We start from the raw sequence: 22,129 nt of genomic DNA on the forward strand, positions 1-22,129 counted from the left end.
CTAAACTATACAATCAATGGTTCATAGTATCATCACATATTTGTGTATTCATCACCGTGATCATCTTTAGAACATATATGTTACTCCAGAAAAAGAAATAAAAAGAAAAAAGAAAACCCCAAATGTCCCATTCCCCTTACTCCTCCTATTGACCACTAGTATTGCACTCTACCCAATTTTAAGACTTTCAATATAGATGGGTTAACTAAGACAATGTAGTATTGTTAGAGAGGGATATAACGATCAGTCATTATCCAGAAGTAGATCCATATAAACACACGCAACTGACTTTTTTTTTCCTTCTTTTTTTGCTATATAGTTATACAATCATTATCAAAGATCAAGGCTACTAGATTACAGTTCAACAACTTTAGGTATTCCTTTTGGCTATTCGAAAACTCTAGACACTTAAAAAGATATCGATATAATGAGTTGGTAGTCACAGTCATTTATTAAATCCTAATTTGTCAGTTACATCTCCTCCCTCTCATTTGATCTTTCTCTCAATCTTCAGGGAATTCTGGGCAATGACCATTTTAACTTCTTCATGTTGGAAAGGGGTGTTTACCTTACAGGGTTACTCTTTTTACTTAATTGTGATACGCTCGTTCCAGAGGTGTGCTGGAGCCACCTTGCATGGCTCAGAAGAACCAACTGCTAAAAATTCAGGAATTCTGTAAACTGATTCCCTTGCCAGCTCAAATTCAGCCACAGTGGAAGTATTTACACCATGGAAAACCAGCAAATATTGGTTTTTGTTTTTTTGTTTGTTTCCCAGACAGCAAGTTTACCAGCACACGTCTGGCTCTCATTCTTTCAATGTTTTTAATTAAACAAAATACTCCTCTAATCTAGAAAAGGAAATAAGCTCAAACTCATCAAGATATAAAAAAAAAGGGACAAATAATTACCCACATAAAAGAGACGAGAACTATTGATACAGTTACTCCTCATTATAAAGCAAAGACACATAGAGGAAAAACTGGAAGCTATAATATTGATAAAGTAGAATATTAATTCATTTTATAAGAACTTGAAGTTCCCAATCTAAGGCACTATCCTATGGTTCATGTTACAACGGAGGAACTGGCAGATGAACTGAGACAGCTCAGACTAGTTCTCTTAGACTTTTTATCTGCCACACAAGTGGAGAAAAGAGGAGCTACCCTCAGCTCTAAGCCTGTGTAATCAGGGGATGGCAAGCCGATGCGTGGGGAAGAGAAATTCCTGTGAACAAGGGCAGGAGCCCCTGATCTCCGGAAAGATGAAAATGCAGAACAAGCACGCCCAAGCCACCAAAGGCTAAGCTGTGGGTCTGCTGGTCCCCTAAGCTCGTGCCAGGCTGTTGTTGGAACATAACACTGACCATAAGAGCAGTTCATGGAAGCAAAGAATTTACTCTGCAGAAAGCTATCTAGCAAACGGTTACTCCATCAGTAATATATGTATTTTGACTAGTAACTCAGTTAACAAGTGATGGAAGGACTTGAGCAAAGCCCCAAAAGACCCAAGTAGAGGGATAAAATTTCTTCTGAAGAATAACTCGAGAGTTCAATATTTTAATCCACCTTTATTTTTTCAGCATCGGCAGATGATTTAGATAGAATCGGTATATAAAAAGGTAATTTCAGGTGGGTATATAAAAAGTCTTCAATAAAGACTTAGAGCCTTAATACAAAGAATGATATTGTAAATGACAACCTAACTTAAATGCTTCTAAAGCTAAAGTCTCGCTAATCTTTCTAATGCTAAAGCTTTATATCATAATCAAGAACACTGTAAGAACTCACTTGTCATTCTGACAACTTCATCTAACATTGTAATCATAGAAATACAAAAAACAAAACACATCATTTCAGAATAGTCATAGAGTCTTTTTTTATGTATACCATCCCTGAAGTATCCCAACAAATCTAAAGTTCAGCAGTATTTTTCAAGCCAGACATTTAGACAACCCCGCCCACATTTAGCAGTACCATCTGGAAAGCCTGAAGGAGGCTGAGACCAAGTAAACACACCAACAAGAACCCTTTAAGCCTCAGTCCTACCTGTGATTTGCAGAACAAGCCGTGACACTGGGGGACCAATACTCACTTGAACTCCTCCATGAAGGTGCCATGGTGAGCTATGTTTTGCCAAAGGCTTTTAAAAATGGTGCTAATGTGATAGCGAATGGTGAACTTGTCATAGAACTCGCTGGTGGCTCCAGTATGTTCAACATCTAGGGAAGGAGGACAGGGATGATTAAGGAACACGACTTTCTACCCTTTGAAAAGCAGTTATTGCTGCTACAGTGTTATTGCGAGAACAAAAATCTATAAAATCAGAGATCTGATAAATTTTTACCTATATCTGGCATGAGAGAATTTATGAGCTTGTTTTAAAGACAAAAATGTCACTATGCGGTCTGGCCATGACAGAATACCAAAGGGGACTGGGCTGGGAAATCACTTGGCTTCACTGGGAGAGCATCAAGTCATCAACCACCGGGAGATGAATTATCACACCACCCCTAATTTTTCTTTTAACTTAAAGAAAAAATTAACTGATGATCCGAAAAGCAATTCCTAAAAAAATAAGACTTTTCCAGAAAACCACAGCTCTAAATGCACTGAGTCTGTCATGTTAAATTGTGTATTAGACACAAACACAAAAACCATGAAATAAGCCACCACTCTTCAACGATCTTAGCAAAGATGAAAAGCCTAAGGAATAGCATGGATGACTTGCAAGGATGAACTCTTTACCACAAGCACCATTAAAAAAAAAAAGGAGCACAAATGGATGAGTGTGCCCAGTTATACACACTGAATGGATGAGTGTGCCCAGTTATACACACTGAATGCATGAGTGTGCCCAGTTATACACGATGAATGCATGAGTGTGCCCAATTATACACAATGAATGCACGGATGTGCCCAGTTATATACACTGAATTGAACTAGTATATTTTTCAAGCCAGACATTTAGACAACCCTGCCCACATTTAGCAGTACCATCTGGAAAGCTTGAAGGAGGCTGAGACCAAGTAAACACACCAACAAGAACCCTTCGGCATTAGGAATCAGAGCATTTTGTCATATAATATTAACACATATTATATAAGTACGTAGTGCAAAAGGAATAGCAGCACCACCAGCATTCAAAAGCAGCTTTGTCAACTAGGCAATAAAACACTCCACAGCACGTCTCCCTTATCCATCACTGAATACACAGTAGCAATGCTGAAATTAAAAAAAACAGAAAGAGGAGGAAAAAGGCGCACAACCCCTTTGCTTCTCTCTGTCTAAAATCAAACAGAAATCAAACATACATCAATTGTTGAACACTAACATTTTCAAAGTACATCATTTGTACAAGAGGAGGACTAAGAATACAAAGGCGTTTATGAGATCCATGCGTGAGTGTCGGCAATCTCCCATGGCTTACCATGGTACTCAGGAGGAGCCACTGGTGCTAAACAAAGTTGTGGAATTCTCTGCCAGGTAGTTCGGGAAATCATGAACACAGTTCGGGGTAAACGAAGCTCTTCTCATCCAGAGCTGTCTAGGCCAACTTTGCTCCAATTAGTCCTAATAGCCTGAGTAGGTGTGGCGCTCCATGCTGCACAGGGTGATCTGCAAGGATTTCCACCAGCTGTGGTCTCTCCTGAGTGCCCAGCATCACACTGAAGTATTCTTTTATCCCTGCCACAACTTCATTAGCAGCATATTTCCTATTATCTGTGCTTCCTGGAGGTTTCTTGTAGTTTGCATAATCCTCTATAATGGAATCCACATTCTTCTTGGTAGGAAGATAAAGAGCCTTTTTGCCTGGCAATTAAGTCCCAGTCATCAACAAGCCATGGTTTTAGTCCTTCAGGAATCTTTACTTCAACTCTGTTCACGAATGTTCCCTCCTTTTAAACACCAGGATCTACTCGGGGCCCTTTTCTACCAAGGAGGCTGAGGTGTCTCGCTGGTACAGCCGCCATCTCCATTTCCAGGTGTTTTGTTTGTTCTTTGTATTTCTGCTTCAATATTTTTCTGTGGCAGGCCAGACGGCTTTCCTGGGGCAGCCCCTCATCTTTCCCTCTGCATATTGCGACTGGCTGGCATTTTGAAGTTCTCTCTGCTTCTGAAGACTGGTGCCCAGGTATTTTAAGTACTCTGCTTTCAGGGACCCATTCACCTGTATTTATTCCAATAACTGTAGTGTAGAAAGCATTTCACTTCTTTGTCCTTTAGGGTAACCTTTACATACTTTGCTTCATAAAGGAGAGGCCCATGAAAGCACAAGGCTCGCTTACCCTCCTGGAGTTTTGGCTTTGGCGCCATTTGTAAGTGATTCACGCCACCTCCTTCTCCACCACCCCCGACTATCACCCCCTACTCCCTACCCCACCAAGTCAGCATTAAAAGTGCTTATCAGGCACCTCCAGCTCAACATCGGGGCACAACTTACTGCCCCTGATTTTAAGTTATTAGTTTCTAGAAATTCTACAGCTCTTCAAATGATCATCACTTAATGGGAAAAAAAAAAATTTGTTAAATTTTATTAAGGGTCATACACCTATTAAATGTGTTTTCTTTTTTTAAAAATATTTTGTACCACAGATATTTTTAAACATGTACAGGAGCAGAGTAAAGCAAAGCGAGTCCCCAAGTATTCATCACCTAGCTTTACCAATTATCAAAGTCCCTATACCTATTAAAATGGAGCAAAGATCAAAGGTGGTTATCCAAATGACAAACGGCTGAAGCAAGAGAAATTCCTGAATTCATGACAAATTTTAAGTAGAGAAAAAACTGTTAGGTAAAGGCAACAGGCTTAAGAAAAAGATTAAAAAGCAAATTAAAATAAAGTAATAGTTTTCACCTATTAAATTAAGGCAGTCAAAAATAACAATACTGAGTTTAGGTGAGGACATGGGGAAATAGGCTCACTAACAAATGCTGATGGGAGCAAATGGTGATACAAACTCTCCAAAGGCAATTTGGCAAAACGCATCACAAACCATAAATAAGCCCATCCCTCCGACCAATAAATGTCCTCAAAATACATATGAGCATGTTCATAGACAGATCTCCAAGGATATGTACTAAAGTACTACTTGTAAGAGAGAAAAATATAAATAATCCAAATGCCCAACAGGAAGCATGAAAAAAATAATCATGATATATTAAGTGAAAACCACAGGTTACAAAACAGAATACAGAGTTTGGACCCAATCATTCATATATATAGAAAAGACAGAGCAAAATATTAACAGAGGCTTCCCAAGTGCAGAGATTATCACTAATTTTTATTTTCTTCTTAGTATTTCCAACATTTTCCAATTTTTAAAATAGTGAACACTATTTTTTGTGACTAAAAAAGATACTTAAAAAGAAAAAAGAAGGAATAACATAACACCTATCACAGAAAGAGGTACTTATCCATATTCATGAAGTACTTATTTGTATTCGTTAAGTCAGCCCTCCTTTATGATGAACTAAGTGCCATTTTATTTATTGTATTAAAGTGTGAACTAAAGTGTGGAGAGCTGATTTAGGCGGAACCTCCAAGAGAAAGACACTGTGCCTTCTATATCATCTAAAACTGCCCAGAGGACCTGGTACTGTGTCCTGAATGTGGCAGATGCTAAGAAAATACTGTTAACTTATTATTCATCAATATAGATCTCTCACAACACTTTTTTTTTCTTACTCATAATATTTCCTTGAAACTGGACCCGCCCAAGTTCAAATTCCCGAGTCCTCGTTCTAGGCCTTCCATGAACTGTTCCCTGCTGACCTCACCTCACCCCTGGGGACCCAGGCTCTCTGCGCTCCAGCCATGGGGCTCCTCTTGCTGTGCCTTGATTCCTAAGCCTGTCCATGCCTCGAGGCTGTATACTCTGTCTGCCACACTGCGGCCTGACATCTTAGGGTCCACTCCTTGGCTTCATTTATGATGTCACTAAAAAGCCATCTCCTCAGAGACCCTCCCTGGCTACCCGGTAAATAGCACGCACCCTCTGCCCACACGCGCGATGTGAAAGTGCCTTATTTGTTCAGTGTCTCTCTCCCAAGTAGAATGTCTGACCCCCGAAGGCAGAGTTTTTGACTTCTTCGCTGTTGTGCCCAAGCATCAAAAACAGTGCTGACACACAGTAGGAGCTTCGTAAGTATTTGCTGGATTAGTGTTTTAATCAATTTTGCCTAACATTGACCATTCTGGTCCAGATCAGTTTTGATGCAGAGAACAGCCCTGAAAAATAAGTCTTGGTTATCAGCATTCTTCCACGTTCTGAGCAGCACCAAGTATTGGGAGCTGATCCTTAGGGAACTCACTGCTGTGATATAAAAAAAATACTATTATTTTGAAAGAAAATTTGCCATGTTAGCATTTTCTAAGCAGGCTAGCACAATCTCTGGGGAGGAGCTTACTTCACGTATCCATCCTGTACACGGTGACAATTCCCAAGCCTAAGGCCCAAGAGTTAGGCATGCTCTGGAGTCAGGCCAGAGAGCAACAGGACTTAAGATGGGGTTCATAGGAATTTGGGGGCATGCCTGTGATGCCCCCCTCCCCAAAGGACATCCTTTTTGGTTCTGGCAAATTCCTGGTCCCCCTTAGTTCCTCCAAGGGCCCCAGGAATTGTCTGGTCAGCTTCCCTTCTCCAAGTGCAGCCCCAGACCAGGCTCTCTCGGTGCCAGCCCCTCGGTAACTGGACGAACAGCACAGCGGCCAGGAGCATCTGTACCAAATCCCACCACTGAGAGTGCTGGCTCTGCCCCTCATTGGCTGTTCACCTCCAGCAAGCTTCCTGACCTTTCTAAGCTTCAGCTTCCTCATTTGCAAAATGGAGAGATTTATGGCATCTAACTTTAGAACTGCTGTAACCAACGGAAGGATGAGAACGCATTCGTAATGGTGGGTGTGATTAGCATAGGTATCATGCCCTGACAGAGGGGGTCCAGGGCCAGGGGTCACACTGTTTTCTCCCGCTGGCTCCTGGAACATTACCCCTGGGGATCCGTCAGACCCAGCACTGGTCTCACAGGCAACCCCCCCCTCCACACACACACATTTTATCTCCAACATCAAATGACTAGGCCCAGAGCATGGAGTACAAAATGCATTTAATTTGTTTTTAATACTAATAATACATGTTTATTGAAAAAAAAAATTAAGAAGTTCAGATAAGCTTTTAAAAACAGAAAAAAATATAAATGTATCCATAATTCTACCATTCAAAAATAACCAACTCACTGTTACTATTTTGGTATATACCCTTCCATACTTTTTTCTATCATGTATAGATGTCCCCAAAATGTGATCATACTTTATATGTTATTTCATCACTTGGTATTTTCTTTATTTTTTGTTTCTTAACTACTTAATGTAAGTTAACACAACACTATTTTTCATGGTTCATATTTGTCTACTGTAGGCTAAACTGTAGTTTACTTAACTTATCCACATCGTGCATAAATTTAGGTTGTTTTAAATATTTTCATTATATTGTATTATAAATAATGCCACAGTGAATGTCATTATAAACATTTACATACCTTTTTAAATATTTCCCAGAACAAATTACTAGGGAAATAACTTTTCTCCCTAGAAATTAAATTGATAAGTAAGCGCATGCTGGTTATCTAGCTGTTATCTCTCAGCTCCTAACCTGCCATTCCCACTCTGCTTGTGATGCCTTTGCCGGGTGGCGCTCTGTCCGGTTCTGCCAACAGGGGGCACTGCAGGGGAAGCGGACACCGGAGGGGAGAGAAGGGACCTGGTCCTTGGGGTCAGCAGTGGCTCTTCATCCCGGCAGCAGTGGTTGGTTCCAGCCTCCAGCTTTGCTCCATTCTCCCAGGACCAGCAACGATGCCCGTCCTCAGGGTACCAGCTGACCAGCAGCCTTCCCCAGGTCTGCAACAACCTCATTCCATCTGCTGGGTTCTAAGAACCCCAGGCTCTTCCCTTTGATCCCCCAGCCCTGGGGATGATGATGGCTGCTTCCTGCAGCTACAATCTGCATCAACCCAATGCACCTCTTTGCCTTCTTGGTCTTCCAACACCTATTTGCCCAGTTCCCTATATTAAATTCTCTTTATTAAAATAACTATTCTGTTTCCTGAATGGACCTTGACTGACATAAAGGATATAAACATTTTTAAGGCTTTCAACGTAGGCTGCCTTCCAGAAAGACTTTATAAATTTACATTCTCATGAGAGTTTTGCAGCACTAATTATGTATACTAGCTGTGGGGTACATTAAATAGGTTCTTGCAGGTTAGTTTATTTCTCTACAGCCATGTCAGCACTGCCTATTTTCAGCCTAAAAAATAAATGTGAGAAGGGGAAAATGGTACCTCATTTTTAAAAAATGCAGAATTATCTTCACTCCAACTAAGCCTACTGTATGTGCCAGGCCCTGTGCTAAGTTCTGTCCTGTGCATGAGGAATGCACATTTGTATCTGTGTGGCCTCTGGTCCTCCTGTACAGGGGCTGGGAGCCAAGAAAGGGCCTTTCACCCAGAAGCATTCTTTGATGTTGCCAAAGCAAAGACTAACAAAACTTCAAAGGGCTGTGTACTTGCTTTAGGCTCAGAAGGATAAAGGGAGGCTGAGGAAGGAGAGAAACTCTTATTAGAGGCCATAAAACAATAGTGACAAAGGGCAAAGCAGGAAGACAAATGATTGGAACTCTCTGAAAGAAGGAAGGAAGGGAGGTTAGCACTGCCCCAAAACAAGCAGTAGCAAGTCTTGGTGGACAGGGAGGGATGACTCGAGGAACACAGAGGAATCTTCAAACCAGTCAAAGCTGCTGCTCCAGGCAGCCCAGGGTTCCTTACAAGAGCACGGGTAATACGTGATAAATGGGATAACATGTGGTGACTGCACTCTACTAAGGGCCATAGGCCTTTACTGAGTGCCCAGAAAGTGCTAGGTTCAATAGAAGATGAGAAAACACACAAGACAAATTTCCTTTCCTTGAGGAAGGAATACAGAAATTGTTAGGAAAATGTTCCATGAGTACAATTTTGAGCCTTCGCTAGAGGATGGGTTAATAGGTCCCACGGGTAAACAGCTTTGTGAAAATACATCTGCAGTTCAAAAGGCAAATTAAAAATAAAATTTTTGAATATAATTCCAACAGAAGAAGAGGACCTCCTTGCAGCGTGTCTAACACTTCTCTGTCTTGTTCTCCAGTGTAACCAGCACCTAAACAATGCCTGGCATACAGCAGATGCTCAACAATAGTTGAAAGAGTGAATGAGTAAACTCCCAGACCATCCCCAAGATGGCTCCTGATTCCGTTGGTTTGAGTTGGGTCCAACAATAAGCATCTTTTAACATGCTACAGGTTTTATCCACACGCTGGAATCTCTGGGTCATGATTGTGTTACAGAACTAATGCTGCAGGTTCAAAACTAAAATGAACCAGGTCATTTCATTCAGATAAAAACAACTTGTACTGCATTTACCAGTTGGATCTCAATGCTAGCCATTTACTTCCAATGGATACTACTGAATCCTAAGACAGTAGTAAGTAGAACGATCAGTGGGATGTTCCTATTCCCCAGAAGAAAAACAGCCAACAGTACATGCTCTTTTGACAGTGAGTTAGTAGGTTATACTTTCAGATGGATGCCAGGATATTAGGTAACAGGTTTAGAGTAGCTCTGTCCACTGGCTTTAGACCACCTTACTTAACTTTCACTGCCAGCTGCCATACTGTACACACAGCAACCTACCTGTATAAAACTTCATCAGGGAAGGTACCAGCAACTTGGTGGAGAGAGGATGATTTTCAATCATCTCAAAAAACTTCTGAGTTCGTGGCTGAACAGCAGGATTAGTCATAAACATGACTTCAACCAACTTGGCCACCAGATATGGATTTCGGATATAGTTCTGGTTGCACAACATCACAACAAGGAACATCACAATATCCTGAGTGCAGGGCTCGTAAAGCACCTGAGGAGAGTATCTGAGTAGAGGCAAGAAGAGTAAGAAAAGAAATCTCTGAGAAACTCAACTTGGGTGAATGCTAATGTCATTAAGTGGGGAAGGGAAGGACAGGGTGGATAGGTCTAGGGGTGATGATACTGAATCCCCTGCAAGACTTGTTGAGCTTAACGTGACTATTTACTTTATGACTAGACAGATGCACAACCCAAGGCTTAGATTGTCTGTAACATGTTATATTAAATTATTATGTCATAGAAATTAAATCAAAGTGATGACTAAATCAGATAAATGTCACAAAAGATCTTCCCTACCAAAAGGTGTTCAATTTTTAAAATGCGTTGAAGTTAATTGTTCTAATAAAAAAAAAAATCATCTCAAAATGTCAACTTTAAAACTCAAACCATCTTTTGGCAAGTTTTTTTCAACTTTGGAATTGAGAAAAATATTGGTGAAAACATAGATGTGGGTATTTCTGGCTTTTGGATGTTCACTCAGATATTTATCAACTATATGCTCCTTCTGTTCTCAGAAACACTCAACTATTAGAAATTCAATTCAATTTTCACAGAATGCATTATTATCAGCATTGTTAATCCTACTTCTGTCTTAGAGATATTACTGGAATTGGCATGGTGCCACAGCTGTATTTATTTTTACAGTGTGGAGGCAGTATTCAATTAAAGCAGTTACATAAAATTTTAGGCATAAAATGGAGGCTTGAAATAGAGTTCATAATATCATGTACACATTAAATTAAAAATTTAGAACTATGTAATAAATTAAAAGCACTTACTGTACAATAAAAAATAAAAATTCAGCAACATCTTCTACATAAAACTCAGGCAATGCTGCAAATACCTTGGGGACATCTGAATTTAAAGGCAGTGTTACACTGCAAAGAGAAAAAAGGCACAATTTACAAAATAAAATCACGACACATCAAACTACAAGGGATATTGTACTGCTGTTACAAATAAGTATTTTATTTGGGGGAGAAATTCACATGTAATAAACTATGTAGAATTATACAGGCAAGGAAACCACAAACAGAAATGAACAGGGTACAATGAAGACAGTAGATAAGCTAGGGTATGTGTGAAATGTTTTTCCTGCCCTTGATTTCCTGTTAAGGTTAAAGCAATAAAAAGAATTGGAAGGAAATTAAAAGGTCATATTTGATCATTTTGTGAAACTCAAAACTGTTTGAGACAATAGAGCTTCACATGTATTTTAAAGAACATTTTCCACACCTGCAGAGGGCTTGGCCAATCTCATCAACATCAGTGACCCGGACACTTCATAATAAAAAACGACTGCCTGGAGGACATGTTCAACTGATTACAAAGAGACAAGGTTCTGAGCTTACTCACTGCATTAGCTGGGAGTTTCCCTGGACCTAGAACTTGGGAGGCCTAATATCCTGTTACCTCCAACTTTTAGCTTCCATTTTACACATTTCCTTTTCTACCAACCAAAGATTTTACAGCCAATTTGTAAAACGTCTTACGTCAAAATGGAAATAACAGTGCTTACGTTCACTTATTACTGTACGTAATTTCAGGAAAACACATATTACCAACACTAATCCCACAGCGTATATAAATATAATCTGGAAACAGAAGTGAATTCTTGGCAAACGAAGGGCTTGGGTTTTAGTTTTTGACTTTGAAGAACGATAAAGATAGCACAGCCCAGAAACCCTGCGTCCAGGTGAAGAGGACAGGGCACACTCACTCGGGGTAGGCGGGGTCCAGGATGCGGAGCAGCAGCTGAATGAGGAGGCCATAGAAATGCAGACATCTTCTCAGGAAGCTCTCGTCAAGTAAACCGGCATCAGCACAGGCCTTGCACCGCACCAGTTTCTGGAGAAGTAGGCATGGCCACCCATATCGATTAGTGGGCAGCTAAGTACCTGTGTCTGCCTGGGCAGGGACGGGGCCAGGAGACGGGGGAATCTAGTTCCTAGGGCTTCTAGAGCTTCGTCTCTAACTAGCTATGGGATGTTGGTCAAGGCTCAAGATCTTTTTTCTGAGAAAAATAAAAGGTATGCTTCACAAACCACTGAGTACAAGCAAAGTGAAGCATATAGTCAGGGCTCAGAAGATTAGTTATGATTGTTATATTTAAATATCTTGACTAGAGGAGGGATTTGAAGAGGGGACTTCTGTCAGTCAGGGACTGTTAGTGGGAAGAAGCCAGACAAATACGAGCATGAACTCCAGCTTCACCACTTAGGAGCTGCCCTTGGGCAAAATGCGTATCTACCAAGGGTACGACCGAGGACTGCTGTGAGAATTAAATAAGCTAAAATAGCTAAGGGCTAACAGGCTGCCAGGCACACTGTAGGTATCTGGCAAAGAGCCCGTTCTCTTCCTTTCCCTTCTCCAAGAGCTCTTGTCACCAAACAATCAGGGCATTCTCTATGCTACCAACGCAAGAGGAATAACAAACAATGCTTTAAAATTTACAGAGTACTTCCATGAGCATTTTTCCATGTTTGAGTCCCACAACCTCTGACGAACAAAGAAGAGTATTACAATAATCCTCATATTACTTGAAAGAAAATGTGCTTGAGGCCATGAAACAGAGAAGTAAGAACATGGTGCCCAAGGCATCCTCATATGGCACGGAAGTCCCAGGCAGGGGTCAGGAGCACTGGCTGCTTTCCAGCTGTACGGCTGGAGCCAAATCATTTCTGTACCTTGTTCTCTCATCTGTAAAATGGGACAGTAACGTGTACCTTCAAAATTTCACAAAGCTACGGAAAGGACCTACTGAAATAATGTATGTGGAATGTGCTTGGAAATGAGTAAGGTATTGTTAGTATTACGTTTAATTTTATTAAATGAAGACCATTAAGGTTAGAAGCAAGAACTATAACCTTTATTTTTAAAAAGAGTATAGCGCTATTTGGCAAAAGATACTGTATCTAACCAAAAAAATCTAGAAATCAAAATTCACGTAAAACTACAAACAAGTAATTATGATTATTCTTAGCCTAAATGAATATTATATATTTTGGAGGAATTTTCAGAGCTAAAAATCAAATCTATTTGCCTGCCCCAATCAGTTGGTAGAGTGAGATGCTTCAGGGCTCCACCCCCCTACAGAAGCTTTGAACAACCAGAAGAACAGGCAGAAACATCTTTCTCAAAGCTCCATGAAACAGTTAATAGGGCAATTAATAGGGCTTACAGTAATAGGGCAAGCGCCAAATCAAGAAAAAGGCCACCTAGAAGTGGTAGGATCTCCTGGCACCCTGGCTGGCCCCTCCCCCTTCCCTTACTGGCCTGGTGCTGAGCCAGCCCAGACTCCCAGTGCGGATCCCTGGTCCCAGTTCCTGAGGGAGCAGAGTAACCCTCATGCACATACTGGGAGCATGTATGTCTGGCTGAATCTGTCTGGCAGTGGCCTGAGGGACTCACTGTCCCAGAACTTGCCCTGCGTTTAGAAGAAGGCTCATAAAGCTTTCCTACAGAATGCTGTGGGGGAACATTCAAGTGGCAGCCTGGTGTAGGGACTGGTGCCTGTAAGATACAGTCAGTGCTTGGGACCATGAGGACACTTTTACTGTGGGACCATATATTCATGCCCAAGACAAGGGGCAAGCTCAGAAAGGATCAGAGCGGCCCCTACTCTTTAGCCTCGAGCTATTCTCTATACTAATTGTATGCATAAGCTCTGACGGAGAGCACTTGCACAGGTCAATCTGCAAATACTGGGAAATAGCATCCCCCCCCCCCTTTTTTTTGCTAGCTCCTGGCATTCGAGGAAAGCTCTGTCATAATGCTAGCTGGATACAAGCTTAAAAACAGATATCTCAGAGTCTAAATTCTAGCAATAACACATTAAAGTATTAAAATGTCCACATTTCAAAAAAATGATTACAAAATATATGAAGAAGCAGGTAATGACAGCCCAGGCAAAGGAGAAAATTAAAGCATTAGAAACCATCAATGAGGAGGATCAGAACTGGGACACAGCAGACATAGACCATTAAAAATAAAAGGTCCTATATATGCTCATAGAGCTAAAGGAAATCATGGACAATGAAATAAAGGAATTTGGGGTGAAAAGTTTTGGTGATGGATAGTAGTGACAGTATGAAAACACCGTCAATATAATTAACAACATTGAATTATATATTTGAACATGATTAAAAGAAGAAATTTTAGGTTGTACATATGTTATTAAAATAAAAATTAAAAAAAAAAACTATATGACTATACAACACAAACAGGGAACCCTAATGTAAACCAGGTACTATGGTTAATCATACAATTATAATAATATTGTTTCATCAATTGTAATAAATGTACCAGACTAATGTAAGGTGTTAATAATAGGGGGGTATATGGGAACTCTGTGTTTTCTGCATGAATTTTCTGTAGACCGGCAACTTCTCTAATTTAAAAAAAAAAAAAAGATTAAAGGAATTCAGGAAAACGAAAGATGAACACAAGGAGAATATCTGTAATGAGACAGAAATTATGAAAACGAACCAAACAGAGCTGAAGACCACAGTAACAGAAATTAAAAATTCCCTAGAGGGGTTTAACCTCAGATTGGAGCTGACAGAAGAAAGAATCAGTGAACATGAAGATAAGACAAGTAAAATCATCCAATCTGAGGAGCAGAAGGATGAAAAATGAAGAAAAGTGAACAGAGCCTGAGGAATCAGTGGGACACTGTCAAGTGCACCAATATGCATGTAGTGGGAGTTCCAAAAGGAGAAGAGAAAGGGGCAGAGAGAATATTCAAAGAAATAATGGCAGAAAACTTGCCAAATTTAATGAAAGATGAATATACACATCCAAGAGATGCAAAGAACCATGCCATGAAATATTATAATCAAACTGTCAAATGTTAAAAAAGATAAAGGGAAAGTTCTGAGAGCCTCAAGAAAGAAGCAACATGTCATATACAAGGGAGCCTCAATAATATATAGTGTCAATTAATCATCAGATACCTCGGAGGCAAGAAGGCAGACGGAAGACATATTTAAAGAGCTGAAAGCAAAAAAACTGCCAATCAAGAATAGTGTATTTGACAAAACTGTCTTTCAAAAATGAGAGAGGGAAGGAGGGTCAAGATGGTGGCATAGAGAGGAGTGGAATCTATTTAGTCCCCTGGAGCAACTAATAAACAACCAGAACAGCTAGTAAATAATCTGGAACAACTGCTGCGGGACAATCATGACTGTCCACACATCCTACACCAACCTGGATTGGGTGGAATGGCTGAGATTGCAGCATAAAATCTGTAAGTAAAAACTGCAGAACCATACTGGGAGCCCCGTCCTCTCATGGCAGGTTGAGCTGCAAGACCTCGCTGTAGGAGAAAGCAGCAGTCCTGGAGCAAGCGAATATAGCTCAACCCAGCTCCAACTGGGGTTTTAATTAACAAATGTGGACTGCTGAATACAAGCTACAAACATAGACAAACCCCTAACAAGCAGACAGAGGCTTTTAGGGACAACTGACCTTAAAGAGCCAGAAAATGCTTGTGCCCTGGGAAAGGGAGCCCAGAAGACCAGTTGCTCTCTCTGACTGATGGCAAAACTGGGGGGCTGTGGACTGGCTATGAAAGTGGGCTTTCTTTCCCTTTTTCTGTCTCTCAACCTGAGTAGCTCAATGGAGAAAGCCTCAGCCATTTTCAGTTTGCAGCACTCTGACCCAGACAGGGGTAAAGATAACAGTCAGAGAGCAAAAGAGCAATTCAAATGCAGAAGATAATTCCCTAAAGGGTGTAAATTCCCTAAGAGGAAGGAGGTGGGGCCCAGCTCTAGTGCTGGCCTTCCCTTCAGAACTCAGACCCCAGGTTCTGGGGGGAAGAAAGCCAAAACAGAAACAGCCTAAGCTGAGAACTAAAGGGGCCACACCTCCTTACAACAGTCAGGAGTGACAGGCTGACAAGCGCCACCTGCTGGGCAGGTTAGGAAAAGCACAGTGGCTAGAGCCCTCACAGGAAAGTCTGTCAATCTTCTAAGACATACCCTCGGGGAAACTTGACACTGAATATAGCACCATTCTGAGACCAGAACCCGTTCTGGTCTGGGAAAATCTGATTGGGGTAGCCAAGGAAACCAGATGCCTAGACAACAGAAAACTACCAATTACACTAGGAAAAATGAAGATATGGCCCAGTCAAAGGAACAAACTTAGACTCAATTAAGATACAGTTGAGATATTGCTTCACTTTAATGAAATAATCAATTAAAGATTTTCAAAGAAATATGCTAAATCAATTCAAAAACCAAATCAACAAGTTCAGGGAAGATATGGCAAAAGAGATGAAGACTATAAAGAAAACAGTGGGTGAACATAAGGTAGAAATCGAAAGTTTGAAAAAACAACTGGCACAATCTATAGAAATGAGAGGCACAACACAAGAGATGAAAAACACCAAGGAGACATACAACAGCAGATCTCAAGAGGCAGAAGGAAATACTCAGGAACTGGAGAACAAGACACCTGAAATCCTACACACAAAGGAACAGATAGGGAAAAGAATGGAAAAATACGAGCAACGTCTCAGGGAACTGAATGACAACATGAAACACACAAATGTATGTGTCATGGGTGTTCCAGAAGGAGAAGAGAAGGGAAAAGGGGCAGAAGCAATAGTAGAGGAAATAATCAATGAAAATTTCCCATCTCTTATGAAAGACATAAAATTATGGATCCAAGAATATATCTGAACAGACCTACACCAAGACACTTAATAATCAGCTTATCAAAAGTCCAAGACCAAAAGAAAATCCTGAAAACAGGAAAAGTGACCCATCACATACAAAGGAAGCTTGATAAGACTATGTGTGGATTTCTTGGTAGAAACCATGAAGGCAAGAAGGAAGTGGCGTGATATATTTAACATACTGAAAGAAAAAAAACGCCAACCAGGAATCCTATATCTGGCAAAACTGTCCTTCAAATACGAGGGAGAGTTTAAAATATTCTCTGACAGACAATGACAGACTTTGTGAACAAGATATGTGCTCTACAGGAAATACTAAAGGGAGCACTACAGACAGATAGGAAAAGACAGGAGTGAGAGGTTTAGAACACAATTTTAGGTGACGGTAGCACAGCAATGTAACTATACTGAACAAAGATGATTGTGAATAGGATTGAAAGTGGAAGGTTAGGAACATGTGGGACACCAGAAGGAAAGAAGAAAGAGAAAGACTGGGACTGTATAGCTCAGTGAAACCTAGAGTGCTCAACAATTGTGATAAAATGTACAAATATGTTTTTATATCAGGGAGAACAAATGAATGTCAACCTTGTAAAGTGTTAAAAATGGGGTGATATTGGGGAAAAAATACAATCAATGCAAACTAGAAACTATAATTAACAGAAACATTGTATTATGCTTCCTTGAATGTAACTAAATGCCCATAAGAGGGGGACATAAGGGAGGAGTATGGGACTCTTGGCATTGGTGATGCTGTCTGTACTTTAGTTTAATTCTATCTTTCCTTTTGTTGCTTTTTAGCTGTCTTTTTTTTTTCTTTCTTTTTCTTTTGTGTATCTTCCTTCTTTGAAGATGGAGATGTCCTTCTATAGGTAGTAGTAATGGTAATGAATGCATAAATACGTGATTATACAGGGAACCATTGATTGTTTACGTAGGATGGAATATATGGTGGGTGAACAAAACCGTCTTAAAAAACAAACAAACCAAACAAACAAACAAACAAACTGGTTGATGAAGAAAACTTGAAGGCATTCTATTGAGTGAAATAAATCAGACACGTAAGGAGAAATATTGTAGGGTCTCACTGATATGAACTAATTATAATATGTAAACTCATAGACATGAAATATAAGTTACCAGGATAAACAACAAGGCTAAAGAATGAGGAGCAGTTGCTTATTATGAGCAGAATGTTTAACTATGTTTGGAAATGGACAGTGGCATGTTATTGTTAGAATAACTAACAGTGCTGAATGGTATGTGAATGTGGTAGAAAGAAGCAGCTCAGAGTCACGTATGTCACCAGAAGGAAAGTTGGAGGTTAAAAGACGGGAATGTATAAAACAGTGAATCTTGTGGTGGATATGTCCGTGATTAACTGTACATATATTAGAAATCTCTTTCACGAACTAGAACAAATGTATGACACTGTAAGTTCATAATAGAGGGGTATATAGGGAAAAATATACCTACTGCAAACTATGTACTACAGTTAGTAGTATTTTAACATTCTCTCATCAACAGTAACAAACATACTATACCAATATTGTGAGCCAGTAATGGAGGGGTAGTGGTTAGGGGAATGGGAGGATTTGAATTTTCTTTTTTGTCTTTATTTCTTTTCTGGAGCAATGAAAATGTTCTAAAAATTGAAGGAAAAAATTGTGGTGATGGATGCAAAGCTGTTTGATGGTACCGTGCGCAACTGATTGTGCACTTTGGATCTTTGGATGATTATATGGTATGTGAACAATCTCAATAAAATTAAAAAAAAAACAAAAAACTGGAGGTAATAAGACATTCCCAGAAAAAGAAAAGCTGATGGACTGTCACTAGACCAGCCCTTGAAGAAATGCTAAAGGGATTTCTGCAGGTTGAAAGGAAAAACAATAGACAAAAAGATCAAATCAACATGAAGAAACAAAGATCTCTGGTAAGGGTGCTGACATGGGTAAATGTGAATGCCAGAACTACTGCATTTTTGGTCTGCAACTCCACTTTTTACTTCCTAGGCAAATGCATAAAATAAAATGGGAAATCATTGGTTCTGGACTCATAATGAATATACATGTAATTTGTGACAAAAACCACATAAAGGTGAAGGGATGGATGGGTACAGGAGCATAGGTTTGTGTATACTATTGAAGTTCAGTTGGTACCAAAGCAAATAAGGTTGTTAAAGATTTAGGATGTTAAATTTGAGCCCTGATAACTACAAAGAAAATATTAGAGAATATGCAAGCTCATAGGGACAGAAAGTAGAGTATTGGTTGCCAGAGGTGGGAAAGGGGGAACAGGGGAGTTAATGCATAATGGGTGTAGGGTTTCTGTTTGGGGAGATGGGAACGTTTCAGTAATGGGAGGTGGTGAGGGCACCACACCATGTGATTAATTCCACTGAATGTTATGCTTGGGAGTGGTTAAGATGGGAAAGTTTACGTTATATATATGTTTTCAACAACTAAAAGAAAAAAAGAGCTATCAAAGAGAAAATGACAATTAAAGGCAATACATGATCCTGGATGGGAACTAATAAGGGAGGAGAGAAAGATCTAAAGTATATTATTGGGATACATAAAAAAATTGGAATATAGACTGTAAGATTGTATCAATGTTAAATTTCTTGAACTTGACTGCATTTAAGATAGTTACGTAAGTGAATAGCCTTGTTCTTAGAAGTGTGCGTGGCAGTGTTTTTGTTCAGGCAGCATGATGTATACAATCTACACTCAAGTGTCCAGAAAATGGATTGATAAATAGACAGGTAGAGATTAACGGATTGATAGTTAGAATATGGCAAATGTTGCAAAATGTTAAAACTGGTGTTTTGGGGGATTTGGGGAGAATAGGGTACATTGGAATTCTCTTTATGGGGTTTGTATTATTTTGTAGCTGTCCTGTAAGTTTGAAAGTATTTCAAAATAAAAAGTTTAAAATGTTTTTTAACATTTTAGATTTCAAATGGAGTCGAGAGGTCACTCTGGTGGACATTCTTATGCACTATATAGATAACACCTCTTAGGGTTTAGTGTATTGGAATAGCTAGAAGTAAATACCTGAAACTACCAAACTCCAACCCAGCAGTCTGGACTCCTGAAGACGATTATATAATAATGTAGATTACAAGGGGTGACAGTGTGATTGTGAAGACCTTGTGGATCACACCCCCTTTATCTAGTGTATGGATGAGTAGAAAAATGGGGATAAAAACTAAAGGACAAACGGGGTGGGATGGGGGGGATGGTTTGGGTGTTCTTTTTTCACTTTTATTTTTTATTCTTGTTCTGATTCTTTCTGATGTAAGGAAAATGTTCGGAGATAGATTTTGGTGATGAACGCATAACTATGTGATCATACTGTGGACAGTTGATTGTATACCATGGATGATTGTATGGTGTGTGAATGTACTTCAATAAAACTGAATTAAAAAAAAAATCAATTTTATTTGCTAAGCCAGCACAAGTGGTGAAGTAATTATTTGTCTATGTAGCCTTCATGTTATTCACACATTATTTACCAATAGTTATTAACCTCTTTTGGATTATCCTCTTGAAGTGTTCTCCCCTCCTGAAAATCACATGCACAGGCATCCATACGACACATGCACACCTATGCATGCATATACACACATGCACTGATACAAAAAGCCAAACAGTTCACAGATCCCTTGAGACATATCTTTAGAATGCTTGGGGGGGTCTACACAGAGCAGATAAGAGCCCTTGGTTTAAATTAAAACTTTTTAAATTAAAAGTTTTAAATTAAGCCTGAAATTTTCACTTCTACCAGAATGCAATTATCAAGTAAAATGTTCATATGTCATTCTACTATAAACCCAAAGCACGAACAGCAAACATTCACCTTTTATAATTTAAACATTAACCTAAGACAAAGGCATAAATGTATAGCATAGCCAGCATTTGCTTTCAGCTATGTCTTACAAGCAGAAATCTTCGCATCTATATTTAGGTTCTGTAGAATGTACTGTTTTCAATTAAAAACAAAGAAGGAGGGACAAAAGAAAGAGACCTTCCCACCACCACAAACCTATTTAGTCTATATCATGAAAATGCATGCCTGGATTTACTGGAGTGTCTGTAAGTATGCATGTGTGTGTTGGGGCAGTGGATCTTGGACAAAGATAGGGAGAGGGAGGTGATATTAAACTGAAGACAATAAAACTCGTTATGAATTCACATTATCATTTGGCAGTTCAGTCTATTACATTTGCATATTCTACCTGAGATTTAAATAATTACATATAGATACATGGAAGGTATCAGTAAGTTTTACAATGTACTATTTTATCGTGGGGGGAAAAGAATAATAAAGAAAAAATAAGAGTAATCAACTATCATTCAAGGCACATATTCTAGAGGGAAAATTACTATTATGAGACTAGTCTATAATTATTCCAATTAACGGTACAAACCTTCAGCTGAGTTTTGCAGCGCTTCAGCATTTCGCGGTGTCTGGTTGCCAGCGGGGAATCTTTCCACTGACTTTCATTATTTTTCAAATCTTCCACAGTCCTGAAATCAACAACTAACACTCAAATGAAAGAAAACACACATATTCACCTTGTCTATTCATTTTGATCATTTAACTGATCCTAAAACACCCATTTTTTCCCATGTTTTAACATCTTTAAAATCAATAGCAAGCTATGGTTTGATGTGCAGTGTCTTTCTTATTTGCTCCTAAAATGATATGTCTTAAAATTGATGGCAGCTCAGATTTGATAAAATATTGTAATCCTGTTCCTACTCAATTATCCAAGCAAAAGGCTATTTACTAACAGCATCTCCTTTTACCCCTTTACAATTCTTGATCCCCTCTGCTTAGAAGGCTCTTCTCTGAGAATTTCTTTGTGACTTGCTCCTTCACTTCCTTCAAGGTATCTGCTCAAATATCACCTATCTGGCAAGATTTTCTTCCCTGGTCACCCAGTATGCTGCATCTTCATGACCAGCTCACTTGACACTATTTCAGCCCTGTCTACCCTGACACAGTGTTGGAAACACACTGATAAATATTTAAAAACTAAATTTCCCAGACTCCCTTGCTGCCAGCATTTCTACACACAACCCAGCTTCCACCAAGCAGATGAATCCTCACTGAAGGCAGAAATGTTTAAAGTATTGTGAAGTGGCAGCCACATGGTTCTTCTGGTGGCATATGGTGGATATCCTTCTTCTGGAAGCTGTGGCAGAGGCTCCACTGTTGGGCTGAAACCTGAAGCAACTTCTGTGTCAAGCCATGTTCCAAGGCTAGTTCTGGGAATCTTCTTTTCCAGACATGCCAGTGACTCAATAAACCAAACAGTATCCTATAATATTCCTCTGCTTGTCTCAGCTTTAGTGGATTAGTGTGTCTACAACTGAAACATGACCGTAGTAGACAGAACAATGTCCCCCTCCCCCAATATATCCACATCTTAATCCCCAGAGTCTGTGAATAAGTTGCATTACATGGCAAAAGGGACTTT

General features: G+C 39.6%; 1 protein-coding gene and 1 pseudogene across 4 annotated transcripts in view; both read right to left on the reverse strand.

Moving 5' to 3' along the window:
* UBE4B (ubiquitination factor E4B) overlaps nt 1–22,129 on the reverse strand; it is a 161,511-nt gene that overhangs the window by 16,425 nt on the left and 122,957 nt on the right. For all 4 annotated transcript variants that reach the window (XM_037828567.1, XM_037828565.1, XM_037828564.1 and 1 more), the window contains 5 exons: nt 21,074–21,173; nt 11,677–11,804; nt 10,736–10,834; nt 9,726–9,961; nt 2,095–2,221 (listed from right to left, as the gene is read on the reverse strand). In XM_037828567.1, the coding sequence (XP_037684495.1) occupies nt 2,095–2,221; nt 9,726–9,961; nt 10,736–10,834; nt 11,677–11,804; nt 21,074–21,173 (690 nt within the window). The remainder of the gene's footprint in view (nt 1–2,094; nt 2,222–9,725; nt 9,962–10,735; nt 10,835–11,676; nt 11,805–21,073; nt 21,174–22,129) is intronic.
* On the reverse strand, nt 2,799–4,350 carry LOC119527984 (annotated as a pseudogene).

This window comes from Choloepus didactylus, chromosome 2, assembly GCF_015220235.1.
Source record: "Choloepus didactylus isolate mChoDid1 chromosome 2, mChoDid1.pri, whole genome shotgun sequence".
Classification (NCBI taxonomy): domain Eukaryota; kingdom Metazoa; phylum Chordata; class Mammalia; order Pilosa; family Megalonychidae; genus Choloepus; species Choloepus didactylus.